The following is an 18291-nucleotide window of genomic DNA, read 5'->3' as shown; positions in this document are numbered from 1 at the left end:
GCTCCAGCTGCCTGTGGGAGCGGAACCAGAGTCCTCACGGTTTAGTTATGCACATGTGGCTGATGTTGGGACGTGACTAACGTGAGATCAAGGCAAATCCAGGTGGTCAGAAACCTCATGTGGTGCTGCCTAATGAGAGCAACTGTGCTCTCAGGTATGTCGGGCTCTTATTAATACAGCGGGGAACACTTAAGCTTCTTTCTGCCACCTGCTGTGGACACTACCTCAATAAATAATAAGGAACATTTCACAAAGGGCTACATGACTGAAAGGATCAGCGAGCCCAAGATGTTTCTCTTCAAACACGAAGGAGAAAATCCAAATCCTCTTTTGGTTTGAAAGTGCTGGGTTTCACTTATGGAGCTCATAACTGGGAATAAAACCTAATTATCCACATTATTGCCTGTGCACAAGGAGATTAGGAAGGGATTACGAGTATGGGTTACCTGAGACCAGGGCACAATTTAATCACGTTGTTTGTAAGGTTGAAGACGCAGCTTCACATGGCGGCTAAAGGCTTCCATCACCAAACAGTGTTAGGACTCTGTGATGGGGGCTCGGCCAGGCAGGGTTTGGACTTTGACTCTTTCCTTCTCATTGTTTATTCACTACAACTTCTGACACCTGGTGACGAAAACCAACGACATACCAAACACATTCATACAAACCGATGAGGTCGGGATCCCTGGAATCCCAGACCCTGGAAACTAAAACAAAAGAGGCCCAGAGAAAAAACAAACATGAGAGTTCAGTCAACAGGAGGTAAAACCAAAAAAGATAATGTCAGTAACAACGTTTGGGTACAAATAGCTACAGAGTAAAGGCAGATGGACGTTGGCTCATGAATCTACTGTGACTTTATTTCCTCTTCCAAATCAGTTTGACTAGTCCGTAATTACAGACTGACCCGTTCCTGGTCTCAGCTCTGAGTTTAACGTTGGGAGGGCTGATGGTCACAGCTACCACAAAAAATAAAACAGGTGCCAGTAGGAGCATGTGAGAAAACTGGGTGGACTGATCCTTTAAGAATAAGCCTTTAACAGTGGGAAGAAGCTGAATTCAGCAAAGTCTTTTCATGTTCCCAAAGGCTTTTAATTATCAGCCAATTCCACTTCTCAGCTTCTCCTGTGAGTTTTTCTGTCTTCTATTGATTCCCTTCAACAGCGTGAGGTTCACAGCTCAGGGATTTCTAATACAGGACATTCCTCTGCCAGGCCCTCTGCTGCGTTCAGCTGCCAAACACACAGGGCTCCTACAAACGCTGACAGGGTAAAGACCAAGGCTGCGCTGTAATCTCACACAAAGACCCCCCCTTACAGCTTCGGACACAGCCAGGGACCTGCTGCAGACCCAGAGGGCGCTGCTGTGTCAGAGCAGGGTGTGAGGTTTGGTGCGTTTGAATCGTCTGCAGCTGTGGCTTCTTCAGGAGGGAGGCCATGCAGCAAAATTATTCACAGCAGGGAAACAGTGCCGATTCACCTTTACCCAGGTGAATGAGGAGACTCAAAGTGGGACACGTGAACAACAGCAGCGTGCACGAGGTCTGTCGGCACAGAAAAACTCGAGCTGTCAAATCAGCATCGGCCGAACGAGCACCGGTGCTGTGACAAGACATCTGCACAGAACAACAATTTCAAGAATGAAACGTTTATTTCAGTCAGCAGGACCTTATTTATAAGAACATGTAAATATGAGCCCTCAGAGTCGCACCTTTAGGTGAGGGCAGGAGGACGAGGGGCCACACAAAGAGCATTTATGAACCCCAGAGAAACAGACCTTTTGGTGACACCTCGCCCAGACACGAGAAACCAGGGTGAGGGCCAGAAAAAAGGTGCCACCCTGTAGGCAGGCGGCACACAGGGTCATGACCTGGGCGTGCTGAATCTGAAAATGTAAACATTGAGCCCCATGTCTCCCAGTTTGTCAGGTACACCTGTCTGAGTGTAACACACCTGTCCTGCAGTCGTCTACACGAAGGTGATAATGTTCAGTTTGTGTTCAAACCTGCTGCTGCGGACTGTGATACTAAGGCGTACTTGTCCTGTAACGTCAGCCCCTGCTGACATGAATGGGGAAGAGCGAACTGGGCAAACTGGTGAAATGAATGAAGTTGCAGTTTAATGTTCTTAGGACGTACAGTCAGACTCAGCCCAGGACGCTATGAGCTCAGTCTGCTGCGTTACCGTGAATCCTCTAAATGAATGTGGGAATGGTTTACTGATGTTACAACAGGCACTGTGCTGAAGGCACACAGCTGATCTCATCTGATTTGCATAGAAGAATAAGCACCTGCTTATTCTGAAGCAGCTGATTGGACAGGTCAGACACAAATGGTCACTGAGGCAACAATAAGAAGAACATCAGGCCTGCAGCTCACCCTGAGGACACGAGTCAGAATTAATTTAGTTAAACTTCCACTTCCGCTTCAGTCATTTGGAGAAATTCTTTGCCAGGGTAATATGCAGTGACTACATCAGCTTTTATTTTGAAATGTTGACCTTTTTTTTGTTAATACACGTCAATAAAAACAGCATGCCATGGAGATACTCAGGTAAAGTGCAAATACCTCAGAATTGCACAGCACCTGATAACTGTATTTTCCACTGCTGATTTTAAGGTGTCCTGTCAGTACCTTAACTCTAAGTGCTACTGCTCAGATTACTAAAATCCACATGGACTCAGTATTTCTGCAGGCCTGAAGAACTTTCCAGAACTAAACCAGGTGACAGCAGCCTGTCTCAAACATCCACTAAAAGATCATAAAACCCCAAACTAAAACATGATGGACCAGCATTAGTAAAAAGCAACAAGTAATTAAAAACGAAGCTAAAAACCGTTTATGGAACGTGACATGACTCGATGAGTGTCGACTGGCAGGAGCACCATTAAACAGTGCAAACCCTGAGGAGGCAAAGGTCACAGTGTCACCCAGCAGTCTTCAGCCAAGACGACACTTCCCCAGCTGGTAGGAGCTGTTCCCGTTTACCGAAAGACCCGATGCAGGTTCCTCCATTCAAAGGTGAGTTTCTGTCAATCAGTTAGTCCAAATGTTCAGTTCAGCTCATTTAATTTCCACGTTTCCACTAACTCGCCTGTGATGAGGAAGCCAGAGTCCTCTCCCACTCCTCCTCCACCACTTTGTAAAGCTCCATAGTGGCTCGAGCGTCTTCCACGGAAGAGTGGCCTCTCTTCCCTGTCTGAGAACACAGAGAGCACGACTTCAGCATCAGTTTCATTTTTTACATTACCAAAACGTTCTAGCTGATACCCTTATACTCTTATGTGCAGACTGAATATAGTTGAACACAGAGCACATAAAACCCTCTTTAACACTCATTGAGCTCTGATATCCCTTTGCTCAGTGGTCCTGTATCTGTATTTGTCTCCCATGTCCCTTCCCATAAATACAACTAAATGCTCTACATATTGTGGCAGTGTTTTCTTCGGGGAAAGATCAATTAAAGTGCTTAACAGGGGGCAGAGCTGCATCACTGTTGGTACCTGCACAGTAACTTGTTGTACCTGGATGTCACGATTGAAAATGGCCTTGGTGAGTCTCTTTAGAGATGCACACTCGTTCTTGGAGAAGCCGGCCTTCAGGTTGAGCAGAGGGATTCGAGATGTGTCTCTAGTCAGGGCAGCAGGGTGGGAGTAACCGAGGGCCTTGAAGTCATTGTAGATGGCGTGACCGATCACCACCTTCCCCATCAACAGCTTCAGTATCTACAGTAGCAGAAAAACCACCAAACTCAGCACAGGCTGCCAACTTCTCACAGTTGACACTAAAGATTTCTTAATAGTTATTAAGTATTAGTGCTGGGGCAAATATGTCAGAGAGGTTTCACTGACTCACAGCTACAACTGGACTGCAGGAGATTATTAGTTCAAACTGTTCAAATCAGGCTGTAAATGAAAAATTCAAGCCACTGGAAATTTGAAATATTAGCACACAAAACTTACCGTGTGTACTTTGGTGCTTAATGTGGAACAGTTCTTAACGTTTGTCCCAGCAGACAACAACAGAGATGTAAAATTAAACAGAAAACATATTGATTATACTGTAAACACTTTTCACTTTCTCCTGGAAACACAGAGTAGTAGAGCTGCACCTAACGAACCCTGTCATTAGTGAATGTGATGATTATTTTCACTAATTGCTCCCGGGGTCAATAAATGATCAGAACACGTCAAACTTCCTGCTGTAGAGAACTAGAGCTTTGTGTTGACACATTTGGAAACAACAGTAAAAGTGGCTCCATGTTACGTGACCACTGGGTTTTGTACTGTGGTCCAGTAAGAGATGAAACAAAGATAAACCAGGAAACCGGAGATCATTTCCCCACCTCCTTCCTGGCCTCAGAGAAGGGCGTGGCCTTGACGAGGTCACTGCGTCGGATGCCGCTCCATCGGGTGCGGTAGTCAGTCACAGGCATGGAGGGGTTGATGAACTTGTCGAACACGATATCCCCTTCGTACGACACAATGCTACAGCGTGCCAGCTGGCTGACGCGGCCCTTTGGCCCCACACCCACCATCTCGCAGTCGATAGCGAGGTACTTGGTGGGGACTGTGTGTTTGTGGCTGCAGGACAGCGAGGGGCCGGGGATCTCTGAGCTTATGTTCACAGGCTCCTTCGGCCTCTCGCCTTCCCCGCTGACAGCGACCGGCCGGGGGGGCAGGGTGTGTGCAGAGGTCGTGGTCATGGAGCTGCTGTGTGATGCTCCGGCTGTGCTACCTGAACCAGGTAAGCAGCGGTTTGGTGTGGGAGCAGGAAGTGGTGGAGGCTTTGTGGCTGCTCCATCGTGGTGTTTAGTTGGGTCGTGACTGTTTGTGTGTTTACCCATAAGGCCGCTGTTTTGCACCAAGTGTCGCTTCTTTTTATGAAACCTGTATTTCTTCCTCTTCGGCTGTCCGGCTGTTGTCCCCTGCACTGGGTCCTCGGGGACGAACACATTGATCACGATACCTGACATGTTCCAGCAGGTGTCACGTGCAGCGTCCTGGCACCAAACAACAATTTGACCTCAGGTCAACCGGGTCATCCTGCAGGACAAGGAAAATAAGAACAAGTCCACTAAAACGTGGTTAAAGCAGGAACAGCGGCTCATTTGCAGTAATTATTAATTATGTTGAGGCCCGTCATTTCCGTATGAAATACATAATCAATATCCTGATTATGTTGTAAAGAAAAACGTGTTTTTTACGCTGCTATATCAGATTTTTGCTTTGGAGTTTATGTTAGCGGCTAATGCTAACGCTAAATGCTAATTCATTAACGAAAAACTCGACCCAGCGTTTGTGAACTGGCGCGTGTCGGGGCGACAGACTATTCTCTGTTAGGAAACCAGTCATCTAGTACAAACGATAAATAAAATAAACAATAAATAAAATAACTAGCTATAGAAGCCCAGACCTGCTGCACGGCGCGAACCACTCGCTCTTCCGCCTCCAACACACCGTCAGCTTCCGGGTCACGCTGCAAAAGCCGGTTGTGACCCGCCAGTGAAAGAAGAAGAAGAAGAAGAGCAGCTAGCTAGCTAGTTAGCTAGCTAGTTAGTTAGCTAACTAGCTGTCTAGAGCAGCTACCAAACGTGTCTGAGATGTTAAAGAACAAAATGTCTGACACGAGTTAGACGATGCCAGTTTAAAAGCTCCAGGTTGTATCTGCGGCTCATTCTGTCTAACGTAGCATTAGGAAGCTAACAGCTGTTAGCATTAGCGTGGACATGCTCGAACCGAGTCTCTCGGCAGAACAACAGAAAGAACTGGCCCAGAAACTCACCTGCTTCCTGTCCCGGTACCGACACCTGTCCGACTCCTACATTATTGTGCGTATCCACAACCGACTCACTCTGTTGGCTTTAAAAACAAACAAACAAACAAACAAACATCGCCACGGCAGCAGAATTTGTTGTTGCACATTTAAATGTCTGTGGTGAGACACGTGTGTTTTTATGAAACCATTGTTTTTATTATTATTATTATTGACACCAGTGTCCAATTAGCTCCAGCTCTAAAGGAGCTTCAGGCCCCGAGGGGCCAAACAGGATCAATGTGCGTCAGTTGCTTCGTGTAACTTGACAAAGGAGTACAACTAAATTGGAGTGTCACCTGGGTGTCACCTGGCTTATGTTCTGTTATAGAAGGTCCCTGCGTTAAAGTCTAGTTATGATGCCTAAGCTCATGTTTTAAATAGAGCCCAGAGCCAGGTGTAAGACAGGTGGCTTGTTTCGGGGACCTGTAGTAATGTGCTCTGTACTTGATGGGGACCAAATATTTACCCATGACCCTGAGACGGGTTATGTGGCCCTGGGTGGGAGCTGGCCAATGGAACATGGGAAACAGTTGTTGTTGCCCCACAGGAGTTTTTTACCGAAGATCTCTGGCACACGTTACCCAGCAGCTGGCAGCTGGTGCTGCAGGACCTGTCCTACCCACAGATCGCTGACCTCTTACTGGATGCCACACATGGAGACCGAAGGTATCAATAGATTTATTTTTACAAGTCCTGACTCCAAACAACTGAAGAGTGGAAAAATTAAACAAAAATGCAGGGAGTAGGAAACCTGAGCATCAGATAACAAACAGTTAATACAAGAGCTTTACTGTAGTTAACCCTCCTGTTGTCTTTGGGTCAGTTTGACCCATTTTCAAAAGTTAATATGGGATAACTTTGGTTTTCTTCCATATAATTAACTAAAAATGACATGGATGGTTCCCTACTATAAGTGTAACACATGTTAATATGATGGAAACAAGTTCACTAAAAAGATGAAACAAAAAAAATTGGTGATCATTTTACACTCATTCTTGATAAGCAGCCAAAACATAAATTTGACCATTTTCAAAAGTTAATGTAGGAAATTCCCTCTCTGCATTTTAACCCACCCAAGTGCCCACGCACAGCAGTGAACACACACCCGGGGCAGTGGGCAGCCATTGCTGCGGCGCCCAGGGGGAGCTGGGGGTTTGGTGCCTTGCTCAGGGTCTCACCTCAGTTGTGGTATTGAGAGTGGAGAGAGCACTGGCTATTCACTCTGCCCCACTGACAATTCCTGCCGGTCCTGAGACTCAAACCCGCAACTCTCAAGTTACAAGTCCACCTCTCCATCCATTAGGCCACGGCTGCCCCTAACCTTAACCCCTTAACCTCGGGATTGTTCTTGTCAGCAAATAAGGACTCAGGTTTAGTCTCAAATACATTCAGTCTATCAGTTCTGAAAGTATTAATGAATGATAATAATGTAGAGATGCTACAGCACGAGAATGTGAGCTTCTCTAACAGTCTGAGTGTTTCCTGACAGTCATTTTGTTGTTTGGGCACCTTGCTAGATAATAATAATGGAATAAGAGCAGCCTTATCCTTATCCTACAGATATCCTGCAGTGTGGCCTCTCTCCCTCTTGGCTTTCTGTGCCACAGCTCATGCTCTGGCGTTTCCAAGGGAGTCCAGGCGGGATCAAGGTCGGGGGGGCGCATCGGTGAAGCCTGTGGAGTTTCAGGAAAACCAGAGTCAGAGCTCCCTGCTGGGACACATATTCAGGAAACACGTCAAACCCAAGAAACAGCATGAGATCCGCAAGCTCGGCATGGTGCAAGACAATTTTCAGTGTTGGCTGCTTTCAAACATTGAGTCTTTCTGTTTTTAATCACTTTCTTTGGTTTAAATCTCAGCTGGTGAAACAACTTTGTGACCAGACCGACTGTGACCAGGTGGTGGATGTGGGCTCCGGACAGGTATCGCTCCAGTTATCACCAGACAGGATGCTGATCCTGGACAGTTCTGTAAAGATCTGGGTTAGGCTCAGTGCTCAGTGCCAGTTTCTTTGGAGCCATGTACAAATACTGCAGTGACAACTGGTGCTTATAGCAAACATACAAGGAACAATTAAGCAACTACAACAAAAGGTGCTGATACCTCAGCTGTCTGAGATTTGAACTCACAGATCACCTTCAACAAGTAGACACCTGAACAGTCAAAACGACTGTGTATAGATTAGAATAGAAAACACTTTATTGATCCCTGCGAGGGAAATTCTGTGAGTGCAGTATAATGTGATGGTGCTCTGCTCCGATCAGGGTCATCTTACTCGGTTCCTGTCCTTTGGCCTCGGCCTGTGCGTCACTGCCGTCGAGGCTGATCGGACCCTGGTTGAGATGGCGTCCAGGTTTGACAGAGAGCTGCTGTGGGTCCTGGAGAAAGACAAGAAGAAACAGGTGAGTGCTCTGTTTATATTACTTCACTGTTTTCACTCATGTTCGTGACAACCAGATATATTACACCTGTACAATAACATGTCTGTTCTCAAGGTATTGTGGGAATCGTAGGAGGTCAAAGACAGGAGTAAATGTTGTTTTTTTGTACATTGTGTAGCTGCTCCCACTTACTGTGTTGACATGCTCAAATAAAATTTGTATTTTAATAATGAGCAGAGACTCAGGCTGCTATGGGACAGAACGGGCTGAGTTAAACAGGCCTCTAGAAATTAACTGTTGTATCATTTATGCAAGAAAGTTCATATTTCCCCTGATGTCTGCGTACAAACATTCAACTGCCTTTAGTCCTGTAATACCTAGCTCTCGGCCACTGGGGGGCAGTGCTTCACTGCACCATCTAAGATGATTTACAGCAGATCAGGTGGAAGATTATCATTCATCCAGACACGTTTGTGTCTGACCGATATAAGAGCAATTTCTTCTCCTCTTAGGGTTGATTTGGTCTCATTAGTGTCCCTGTGTGTGTTTTCACTGAGCAGCTGTCTGTTGCTGCTGTAACACCGAAGCTCCTAAAACACTCGAGCTACCCCCCTCTAAGAGAAGAGCTGCAGTCAAGACATAATTGTATGTGGGCTCTTTGCTGTGGGGGACACACTGTAGTTCTTTAATATGTTGCTCTCTAAAAATATTGATTACAGCAGCGCTGACCTCAACATTTTCCATGGTTTACCTCCTGTCAGAGCTCAAACTGAATGAACATCTGTGCTTTCTAGAGCAGCTCCTCTCAGCTCCCAGTGTCACAGTCCTCTCCCCGCCATGTCGCCGGCTGGGTCAACCCCAAGGCATCGTGGGAGGCCTTCATCAAGCAGTTGAGCGTGGCAAGCTGTGTCAGTGAAGCTCCCCTGACTCCGAGTGGACCCAGCAAAAAGAGACTTCGGGGCTGTGAACATTGTGTGGTCCAGACTTCATTATCTCATGGCTCCTCAGACTCTGATGCTGGTCCTCCACAGCGACCAACCACGGACCAGCCTGCCCGTCAAGGCGGGGCACACTGTGAGGATACCAGCCTGTGGGACCACACAGGCTTTGTCCTGACCGGCCTCCATGCCTGTGGCGACCTCAGTGCCACCCTCCTCCGCCACTTTGTCAACTGCCCACACGTTCGAGGCATCACCTCCGTGGCCTGTTGCTACATGAAAATCACCACCAAAGAGAACCCAACCCCCCCAGGACTCGTGGAACCTCCTGCTCCGTTGGCACCAGTCCAGGAACTGGTTCATGCTGAGTTCGGATACCCAATGAGCTCCAGAGTGCGGGGGCTGCCAGGACACCAGCTGTCCTATAAGGCACGGGAGGGTGCGTGTCACGCAGTAGAGGACTACATACGGAGGCTGAGGGAGGACAGCGAGCTGCTGAGGACACACTGTTACCGGGCAATGCTGGAGACCTTCATCAGGGACATAAGGCCGGATCTGCGCAGGGCAGGAATCCAGACCATAAAGAAATCCCATTTATTGCCCTTTACAGAGTGAGTGAGTCCTGCACATGTGACATCAGGAGAGAATGATCTGAAAACACTGAACATCTCACAGTTCGAATGATTCTGAAATGTGAAAACCCAAAGTATCAGTGAAATTAATATAATAATAATTATAATAGTTTTCATGAATAGACTCAATATGACAGGATGGTGCATGCATTCGTTTCTCTTGCTGACATGGATGTAAACAGTGTCCTCTGTCTACACCTGCCCAGGTATGCCCGTCTGGGTCTGGCTCGGGTCGGCCTGCCTCCTGAACTGCCTCTGGACCTGCAGCAGGTGGAGGTCCTGTTGAAGCAGCAGGGCAGGGTGGTGGTGTACTTCAGCCTGGCCCTGCTGCTGGCTCCTGTGGTGGAGACGCTGGTGCTGCTGGACAGGATGATGTACCTGCAGGAGAACGGTGAGCCGCAAACACTGACACACAGTTTAACAAGCTGTACCTGAACCACAAAGCTCTAACTAACTCCTCGTGTGTCTCAGGTGTCACCAGTCAGCTGGTTCCTCTCTTCAACCCAAACTTCTCTCCAAGAAACTTTGTGCTTGTGGCTCTGAAGCCTCGTGGATAGAGAAGGTCCCGGTCAAACTAGGTTCTTCGCCCTCTGGTGGAAAATGTCTAAAAATGAAAGATGATGCTCTCGGTCTTAAGGTTTTTTTTATTTGCACCTGTGTTTTTAGAAATATTCTAAAATGAACATCAGAGGGCAGTTTTTTAATCATCTGAGCTGTGCAAAGCTTCACTGTGACACAAGAACATGGTCGAAATCTGAGGATTCAGCGTCTTCAGGACCAGCCCTGTGTTTGGTTTTCACCGTTTGGTTCCTGTGTACACAGACATACAGGTGGTGTTGAAGTTTTTATTATATTTAACTGTCTGTCCTGTTTGTAAAGCGCTACACAACAATCATGTTTTGTGCTTTACTGTATCTGTATCTGTATGAAGCAATAAACAAAACCACTGAAATCAGTTGAATCGTACAGTCTAATATGTTCAGGACACAATGACACAACAAAATCATCAGCCTGTGGATTCAGTCACATTGAAAATCAAACCTCATCCAAGATGCATAAGTTTCATTCATTGAACTGTTGTAGGAAAATGGGCCCCTGGCACAGAAAGGCCCCCACCTGTTTTACAGACTCAGTTTGATCAACCACATGATGTGTGTTCATGTTTTGTCTGTTTTAGCCAATCCCAGCATGCAGCAGGTGAGAGGTGGGTCCCCCTGGACAGATCAGCAGCCAATCACAGGGCTGACACACAGAGATAGACACACACTCACAATTTAGAGTCACCAACCGAACCTGCATGTGTTTGGACTGTGGGAGGAGAAAACCCACACAGACACAGGGACAACATGCAGACTCCACACAGAAAGGCCCCTGGTCCACCTGGGTTCAGACCCTAATCCTGACCTGCATGTGTTTGGACTGTGGGAGGAGAAAACCCACACAGACACAGGGACCACATGCAGACTCCACACAGAAAGGCCCCGGGTCCACCTGGGTTCAGACCCTAATCCTGACCTGCATGTGTTTGGACTGGGGGAGGAGAAAACCCACACAGACACAGGGACAACATGCAGACTCCACACAGAAAGGCCCCGGGTCCACCTGGGTTCAGACCCTAATCCTGACCTGCATGTGTTTGGACTGTGGGAGGAGGAAACCCACACAGACACAGGGACAACATGCAGACTCCACACAGAAAGGCCCCGGGTCCACCTGGGTTCAGACCCTAATCCTGACCTGCATGTGTTTGGACTGTGGGAGGAGAAAACCCACATAGACACAGGGACAACATGCAGACTCCACACAGAAAGGCCCCGGGTCCACCTGGGTTCAGACCCTAATCCTGACCTGCATGTGTTTGGACTGTGGGAGGAGAAAACCCACACAGACACAGGGACAACATGCAGACTCCACACAGAAAGGCCCCGGGTCCACCTGGGTTCAGACCCTAATCCTGACCTGCATGAGTTTGGACTGTGGGAGGAGAAAACCCACACAGACACAGGGACAACATGCAGACTCCACACAGAAAGGCCCCGGGTCCACCTGGGTTCAGACCCTAATCCTGACCTGCATGTGTTTGGACTGTGGGAGGAGAAAACCCACACAGACACAGGGACAACATGCAGACTCCACACAGAAAGGCCCCGGGTCCACTGGGGTTCTCTCCTCACAACCTGCTGCTGTGAGGAGGCTGTGTGACACCACTGCACCACTGTGCCCCTATGCAGAGAATCAACTCTTTGCAATGAGACATGATAATAACAATAATAATAATTAATAATAATAATACATTTTATTTCATGGTGCCTTTCAAAGTCTCAAGGTCACCTTACAGGCAAGTAAAAACAACATAAAACACACTGCATGAAATACATTAAAATGCCTTAAAACGACTTGATGCCACATGTTGGGTGTAAATCCACATTCCAGAGAACTGAGAACACATGTTGTTTGTAAAACTTGATCCTGTTAGTGCTGAAATATTTTCCATCCCATCAGGCTGTTGTGCCAGCTCCATGCAACAAATCATTACCCCCCTCAGGTTATTCAGAAAGACCAAAATCAGAACCAGATGCTGAGCCTCTCATAAAGCTCCAGATCCCTTAGACTGAATTTCTCAGAACAAGACTGCTGTTCTGAGACCAGTCTGGATCTTTTTTGTGTAGAGCATCTTATTGATATGTGACCTTAGCAGGGGATCCAAATCTGTGCCTTGTTTGTAGAAACTCCATTCGTGGATTCCTACTCCACCTCCTAAGCAGAGCGGCACAGACTGGTCTGAACTCCCCAAAGGGGTCGTTAAGCTGTACAGGGCAGTTTTCAGACTACTAAGAGCCATGATGCGCTTGGTCTTGGTGGTTTTGGGAGCATTGCTGTCTCCTCAGCAGACGCTCAGCAAGACAGATCCCAGGTCAAACTGCAGGCCAGTGACAGCCAGCTTTTGTCAGGGTGTGGACTACACGACTACCCACCACCCAAATGGAGCTGAAGGTTTTGACTTGCAGCAGATTGGTCAGATTGTGGAGACGGCCTGCTCACCACAAGTCTCCACACTCATGTGTCGCATCGTCTTGCCTGAATGCAGCTCAGAGGATGACAGCCGGACGAAGCCGTGCAGATCTCTGTGTGAGAATGTCAAGCTAGAATGTGAGTCCGCCCTCTTAGCAAAGAGGCTGAGCTGGCCTGGGAGTCTCCGATGTGAAGCTCTGCCTGAGACTCACTGTGTACAGGTACGTACAGCTGATGTTTTTACATAAGGGAAGGATCCAGTGGCTTATTGATTGTCTCAGGAGTATTTTGACATAAGAATGTCCCGTTAGCCCTGATAACAATTAGCAGGTTCCTTTTGTAAAAGCAGCTATAACAGCTGTAGCTTGAACTATAGGAACAACAATATGTTGATGCTGATTTATGTTTCTGTTCTTGAAGGGCCAAAGTTTTCCTCCAACATGTCAGACAATCAGCGTCCCTGTCTGCAGAGACCTGGATTACACGGAAACTGTGCTGCCCAATATTCTGGGCCACAGAACCCAGGAGGAGGCAGGTCTGGCCGTGCACCAGTTCTACCCCCTTATCAAAACGGAGTGCTCGCCTCACATGAAGCCCTTCTTGTGCTCCGTCTACACTCCCGAGTGTGTGTCGGGGAAACCTCGGCCCCCCTGCAGGACGCTCTGTGAGCAGGCGAGGGCCGGCTGCCAGCCGCTGATGAACAAGTTCTATTTTGAGTGGCCCGAAGACCTGAAGTGTGAGACACTTTCCACAGAATCGTGTGAACACGTAAGTCTGCCATGTGGACAAGAACAGGTGTGACATGATGTTTAAGAGGAATTTGTAGGTGAATAAAGCTGTTTGTTTTTCAATGTCAATGTCTACGCCGTCCAGACAGGACCAAAACCTCCGACCACCATCCGGTTTTTTAAAGACATAACATCTGCGACTGGCACCTGCCCAAAGGGAGTCAGACTTGTGTGTTTTTAAATTCCAGTATGGCGTGGGCCTCAGCGGGGGCATCTGTGAGCCCATCACCATACCCATGTGCCAGGACCTGTCCTACAACCAGACCATCACCCCCAATCTCCTGGGACACGCGAGTCAGCGAGAGGCCGTGATGAAGATGTCCTTCTTTAACTCCATGGTGCAGACCATGTGCTCGGCGGACATACGTCTCTTCCTGTGCAGGGTGTACGCCCCCCAGTGTGTGGCGGGGGAAGTGCAGCGGCCCTGCAGGTCTTTCTGTGAGAGAGCGAGACGGGGCTGCGAGGCCCTGATGAGTGGCTTTGGTGTTTCCTGGCCCCCTGAGCTGCAGTGTAGTTCCTTCCCTGAGGAAACGTGCATATCAGTGAGTAACAGACCAGGAGTTCAATTTAATAATGGAGGGAATCAGAAAATGATGAATCTGTCATGACATCTGTTTTTTTCTTTCACAGGGAGACACCAGGTCTGAGGTATTTCAGCTAAGTAAAACGTTTTGTAATTGATTGTGTTTTCTATTTGCTGTTGCTCATCAGTAAAGGGCTCAACCTGTGCAGGTGGGTCAGGCGTACTCCCCTCATTATTGGCCACACCTCTGTGACCTTCACTGGTCTGACCCTGCTCTGGTTTCACACAGATGCTGGATGCTGAAGCTGCTCTTGCTAAGCTGAACGCTGGTGGTTATTCTGTTCGTGGCAAATGTTCGTTTATTTCCCACTTTTATTTCCCACTTTCTTATCGGCCGAATGAGACACGTTTTCACTCACGATCCCGTTTATTTCCCCGACGCAGCCCTGAGTCTGAAGACCACCCGCCTGCTGCTGACTCTCGTGGACGTATCCTTTGCAGCTCACACTGCTGCTGTCTCGCTCCACCTTTACAGCCGCACTAAGGTCCAGCCCTAAATAGAAAAATAGGATTTTATACATCGTGCTTTGTTTCATAGTCTAATCTTACATGGGTAGAACGTCAGATGTCTCCTTATTAACACATTAACACTCACCACTACCTTGGAAATGTCACTTTCATCCACATTTCTCTGTTGATGTGTGTTAGGATTAAAATATAAAGGCACCAGGTTTAGTGAAACTCCCAAGGTGCATTTTGGCAGAAACATCCAACAACAAGTTCTGGCTCTTTAACGGCCCCCTCAGGCTGACAAGACTGGAGACTTGGACGTGGTGGAGTTCTTCAAGCTGGAGCACTATGTGGCGGTGGTCAGGAGGGAGTACGTGGAGAGCTACGAGAGGAGGACTCCACCCTCCCTCTCTCAAACACACATGAAAAAGGCTGTGTTTGCCCGTGGTATCACGTCTTTAATAAAAGTACTCCCAGCATTCATCTGAAGACAACCATCGGTCTAGTTTCACTTGGTTTCTCTTGTGGTTTTTATCCCTCAGGATTCAGTTTAGATGATGAAACCTTCAGGTCTCTGTGGCTCGATTACAGCTCCAGTGGTGGCATCGACTACGACGAGTATGTGGCCGTCCTGACGAGACTTCAGATCCTCAAAGGTAGATCCTGCAGGTTTCTGGACATGTTGTTGTTGTTGTGAAACTCTGAGACCACAGGTCCAAACCCCCAGTGAAGCCCTGACAAAACGTTTGACCTGCCCCCAGAAAAGTTCTGCTTGTTTATAAATTCAGCTGCAGCATTTTCTGCCCCTTCATCTTCTAAATATCTAAGTGATATTCAACTAGCGAAATACTAGGAATGGACTGGGTGATGGAGAAGGTTGTCCTGAAACAGACCAGGTTCTGTAAATCCACTCTTCTCCTCAACACTGTGACGTTTCATCTTTTCCACCTTTTCCACTTCTGCACTGGGGGCCAAGGCATCATGATCTACAGTCTGTAGTTGGATTTCTTACCCCCAGCTGTTTATGCACAGACGGATTCTGATTGTGGTTCTGAATATCTGCTCGTGTCTCAGATCGTTTCCAGGCCCATGTGCTGAGTTTGCCGTGTGACTGCCAGGTCGCCAGTTTCTCTTTGAGGCAGGTCAGTGATTCACAGCCTGGAGCTGTTTATTTACCTGTAGGTGAAGGATCTTTAGGTGGTTTCATGAAACATGACATTTAGCTTTATTTCTGTTAAAGTCCCATTTTGTTTTTCTAAAACTCCTTTTTCTGTTTCCAGTTCATGAAATCCGTGATAATCTGAGGATCAGGAGCTGGGCTGAACGTTTTAAATCATCTCTTCACCTTCAGAAACATTATAAAATAAAAAAATATTCTGTCATATGAAGTTTGAGTTTCATCAGGTTTTTAGTGACTGCTGAGCCTTTAACATGTTAAAGTCAGAAAACAGACGCTGTGTGTCCCTCAGGTAGAAACTACGAGGGAATATATGTCTTTGTAAAACTGGACTCTCGACTACAACAGTCTAGTTCTTTTTCTTCTTCTGATTACAACTAATATCTTGTTACTGAAATGAGTTTCATTCTAATATTTTAACCATCAAGTACCTTTGTACCAGTTACCTGTAAAAATCATTTTTGTTTCTGTCAAAGCCAAATGAAACTGTTTCACAGGAGTTTGGTGACTGTCTGCATGAGAAAGACACAGACAAACAGACAATGTAACACTCAGCATCATACACCAGCCTGCAGCGAGATGAGAAGCATGTGAAGATGAACAACATGTACAGACTAAACATCAGGTCAGACTGACCACAGCAAACAGGATTTGTTACCTGTCACCCTCGTCAGACTCCCACCAAACCAATGGGAACATCCAGCATACATATAATTTGTGGTTCATTATGTGGAACTAGCCGATGAAGACCATGAGACGTGGCTGAAAGCACTGACACCTAAAAATGGACCGTTTTGCTGTTTACGCTCGTCTGAGTTTACATCCCTGTTTCTGCTTACAGCCAAGCTCCGGGGACAGTCCACAGTCAGGACCCAGGTTGTTCCTCCAACAGGTTTTCATCACTGTGTATGTGGTGCAGCAGAAAGCAGCAGGTCGTCTCAGGATCTGCAGTTTCTCTGTACAAAGACGGATTAAAGGTCTACGGACATTCGTAAGAACAAAGAAATAGGTATGGTCTTACTGATTTCTGAGAGTCCACAACAAAGGTCAGGCCAGTCAGCACCACTGATCCAAACACCTCCAATACAACCAGAACAGGCCTGTCAGAACCAAAACAGACCAGGTCAGGCCTGATATATCTGGACATCTGTTACAGGTTTCTGAAGGTCACTCCGTGGTGCTCATGGGTCACTAATGACTTCTCAAGGATCCACATCATTCCCTTCACCAGGTTGCCCTTAGCCACAGAAAATACAGATTCTTTGCCAGAAGGTTTTCTGAGTTTGTGGGTTCTGTTTGGTGTTGAACCACTTTCTACTACGAAATTGTCTGTATGAAAACTGTTCACATTGTGTGGAATATGCAAAGCAGCACAAACTGTTAGAGTTTTACATGAGAGGTAACAGACTCAGTACAGCAACAGTAATATTAAATAGATAATGCAATGATAAAATATATATCTTCTGTTCACTTAACCTTTCTCTTCTCTGCACAGAAGAAGTGTCCAACAATGGACTTTTCAGATAAGAAGAATGAAAAACTGTGAACCACGAGTCATTATCTGCTCACCTCTTATTTTAATAGACACACAGGATTGTTACAGTAGGTGCCTCTGTAGTGTAGAGATACTCTCTCATTTGCCTGGCTCATGATTTGAATACAGTTAAACTCTGGGTCAATGTCCTGGTGCGACGACTGTTGCTGCATATGTGGTAAAGTGCCTCGATTTTCTGCAGACGGAGGTGGGTGATAAATGTCATTAAAGTGGGCACAACACATAATTAAAAGAATCTGTAATTCTTGAAATCAGGACCATTGTTTTTGAAGAGCTGATGAAAAGTTCAGCAGCAGCATCTTGGACCACAATCCAGAGGAGCTGAAAAGGGAAGTACAGTCATCTGATAAATAAAAAAAATAGGGCTGCAGGATCCAGACTACATTAGCTCCTGCTGACACAACACACCTGAATCTTTGACCCAACAGTCAAGCTGTATTGTGGGTAATGTAGGCATCATCTAAATGATTTAAACCTGCTAAACTAATTTAGATGTTTTGCATCATGAGTCTGACAGTCATAGTGTGCAATGCTAAACTGGCGGAATACCTTTCATTTTGTTTAGTATGAGGGTCTAAAGAGTTAGTCCATGTCTGAGACATCAACAAGGACAGAAGGAGAATTTGTGCATTAAGGAATCTGTGAGCTTAGTAAAGGATTAAGTGAAGGACTGTCCACAGTCCCTAAAGTCAACAGCTGTAAACATAATAATTAAGGCATAAAGTCTTAAATCTTAAAGTCTTAAATTTACACGTCCAGTACAAATAAAAGTGTAAATTTAAGAAGATAACCACTATCCCCACTCTACATTCAAATTACTCAGAGCAACACACTGACAGACTCAGGCTGAACAAAGACCTGACGTTATGAACAGGACTGTTCTGGACTGTATATAAGAAGATGCTTCGCTCCTCCTCATCAGGCTTCCACCATCTCCCTGGAGAAGGTAAGAGCTCTGAA

General features: G+C 46.7%; 3 protein-coding genes across 5 annotated transcripts; 2 read left to right on the top strand and 1 right to left on the bottom strand.

The window, feature by feature from the left end:
• Positions 1-586: 586 nt before the first annotated feature.
• isg20l2 (interferon stimulated exonuclease gene 20-like 2) lies at positions 587-5521 on the bottom strand. Its single transcript, XM_026316604.2, has 4 exons — positions 5414-5521; positions 4344-5043; positions 3523-3723; positions 587-3197 (listed from the first exon to the last, which is right to left on the bottom strand). Exons 2-4 carry the CDS (start codon positions 4971-4973, stop codon positions 3084-3086), a joined length of 945 nt encoding a protein of 314 aa, XP_026172389.1. The 5' UTR covers positions 4974-5043; positions 5414-5521; the 3' UTR covers positions 587-3083.
• mettl25b (methyltransferase like 25B) lies at positions 5500-10721 on the top strand. 3 transcript variants are annotated; one of them, XM_026316600.2, is made up of 9 exons: positions 5500-5828; positions 6363-6481; positions 7376-7592; positions 7675-7737; positions 8080-8217; positions 8991-9745; positions 9973-10044; positions 10090-10157; positions 10238-10721. In XM_026316600.2, the coding sequence occupies exons 1-9, from the start codon at positions 5727-5729 to the stop codon at positions 10321-10323; spliced, it is 1620 nt and encodes a 539-aa protein (XP_026172385.1). In that variant the 5' UTR covers positions 5500-5726; the 3' UTR covers positions 10324-10721. The 3 variants fall into 3 exon arrangements, with proteins under 3 accessions (XP_026172385.1, XP_026172384.1, XP_026172386.1); XM_026316599.2 differs by having other exon boundaries at positions 9973-10157; XM_026316601.2 differs by lacking the exon at positions 10238-10721 and having other exon boundaries at positions 8991-9749; positions 9973-10110.
• Positions 10722-12301: 1580 nt separating this feature from the next.
• Positions 12302-15987, top strand: LOC113136117 (uncharacterized). The gene is made up of 10 exons (XM_026316594.1): positions 12302-12999; positions 13199-13546; positions 13755-14108; positions 14197-14214; positions 14379-14442; positions 14534-14577; positions 14896-15046; positions 15142-15255; positions 15674-15741; positions 15880-15987. The coding sequence occupies exons 1-10, from the start codon at positions 12607-12609 to the stop codon at positions 15901-15903; spliced, it is 1578 nt and encodes a 525-aa protein (XP_026172379.1). The 5' UTR covers positions 12302-12606; the 3' UTR covers positions 15904-15987.
• The last annotated feature ends 2304 nt before the right edge of the window (positions 15988-18291 follow it).

This window comes from Mastacembelus armatus, chromosome 16 (genome assembly GCF_900324485.2).
Source record: "Mastacembelus armatus chromosome 16, fMasArm1.2, whole genome shotgun sequence".
In the NCBI taxonomy this organism is placed as follows: Eukaryota; Metazoa; Chordata; class Actinopteri; order Synbranchiformes; family Mastacembelidae; genus Mastacembelus; species Mastacembelus armatus.
This window is presented reverse-complemented; position numbering and strand designations above follow the sequence as displayed.

Bases quoted from the DNA above. Each gene is read 5' to 3' on its own strand.
- isg20l2 (XM_026316604.2), bottom strand. From the start codon at position 4,973: ATGTCAGGTATCGTGATCAATGTGTTCGTCCCCGAGGACCCAGTGCAG. The intron at 3,724-4,343 runs GTGGGGAAATGA...CTGCTACTGTAG, and splicing joins TCTCTGAGGCCAGGAAGGAG to ATACTGAAGCTGTTGATGGG. The intron at 3,198-3,522 runs GTACAACAAGTT...CTGTGTTCTCAG, and splicing joins TTTTCAATCGTGACATCCAG to ACAGGGAAGAGAGGCCACTC.
- mettl25b (XM_026316599.2), top strand. From the start codon at position 5,727: ATGCTCGAACCGAGTCTCTCGGCAGAACAACAGAAAGAACTGGCCCAG. The intron at 5,829-6,362 runs GTGCGTATCCAC...GTTGCCCCACAG, and splicing joins TGTCCGACTCCTACATTATT to GAGTTTTTTACCGAAGATCT. The intron at 6,482-7,375 runs GTATCAATAGAT...CTTATCCTACAG, and splicing joins GCCACACATGGAGACCGAAG to ATATCCTGCAGTGTGGCCTC.
- LOC113136117 (XM_026316594.1), top strand. From the start codon at position 12,607: ATGATGCGCTTGGTCTTGGTGGTTTTGGGAGCATTGCTGTCTCCTCAG. The intron at 14,578-14,895 runs GTATCCTTTGCA...CGGCCCCCTCAG, and splicing joins TGCTGCTGACTCTCGTGGAC to GCTGACAAGACTGGAGACTT. The intron at 15,256-15,673 runs GTAGATCCTGCA...CTCGTGTCTCAG, and splicing joins GAGACTTCAGATCCTCAAAG to ATCGTTTCCAGGCCCATGTG.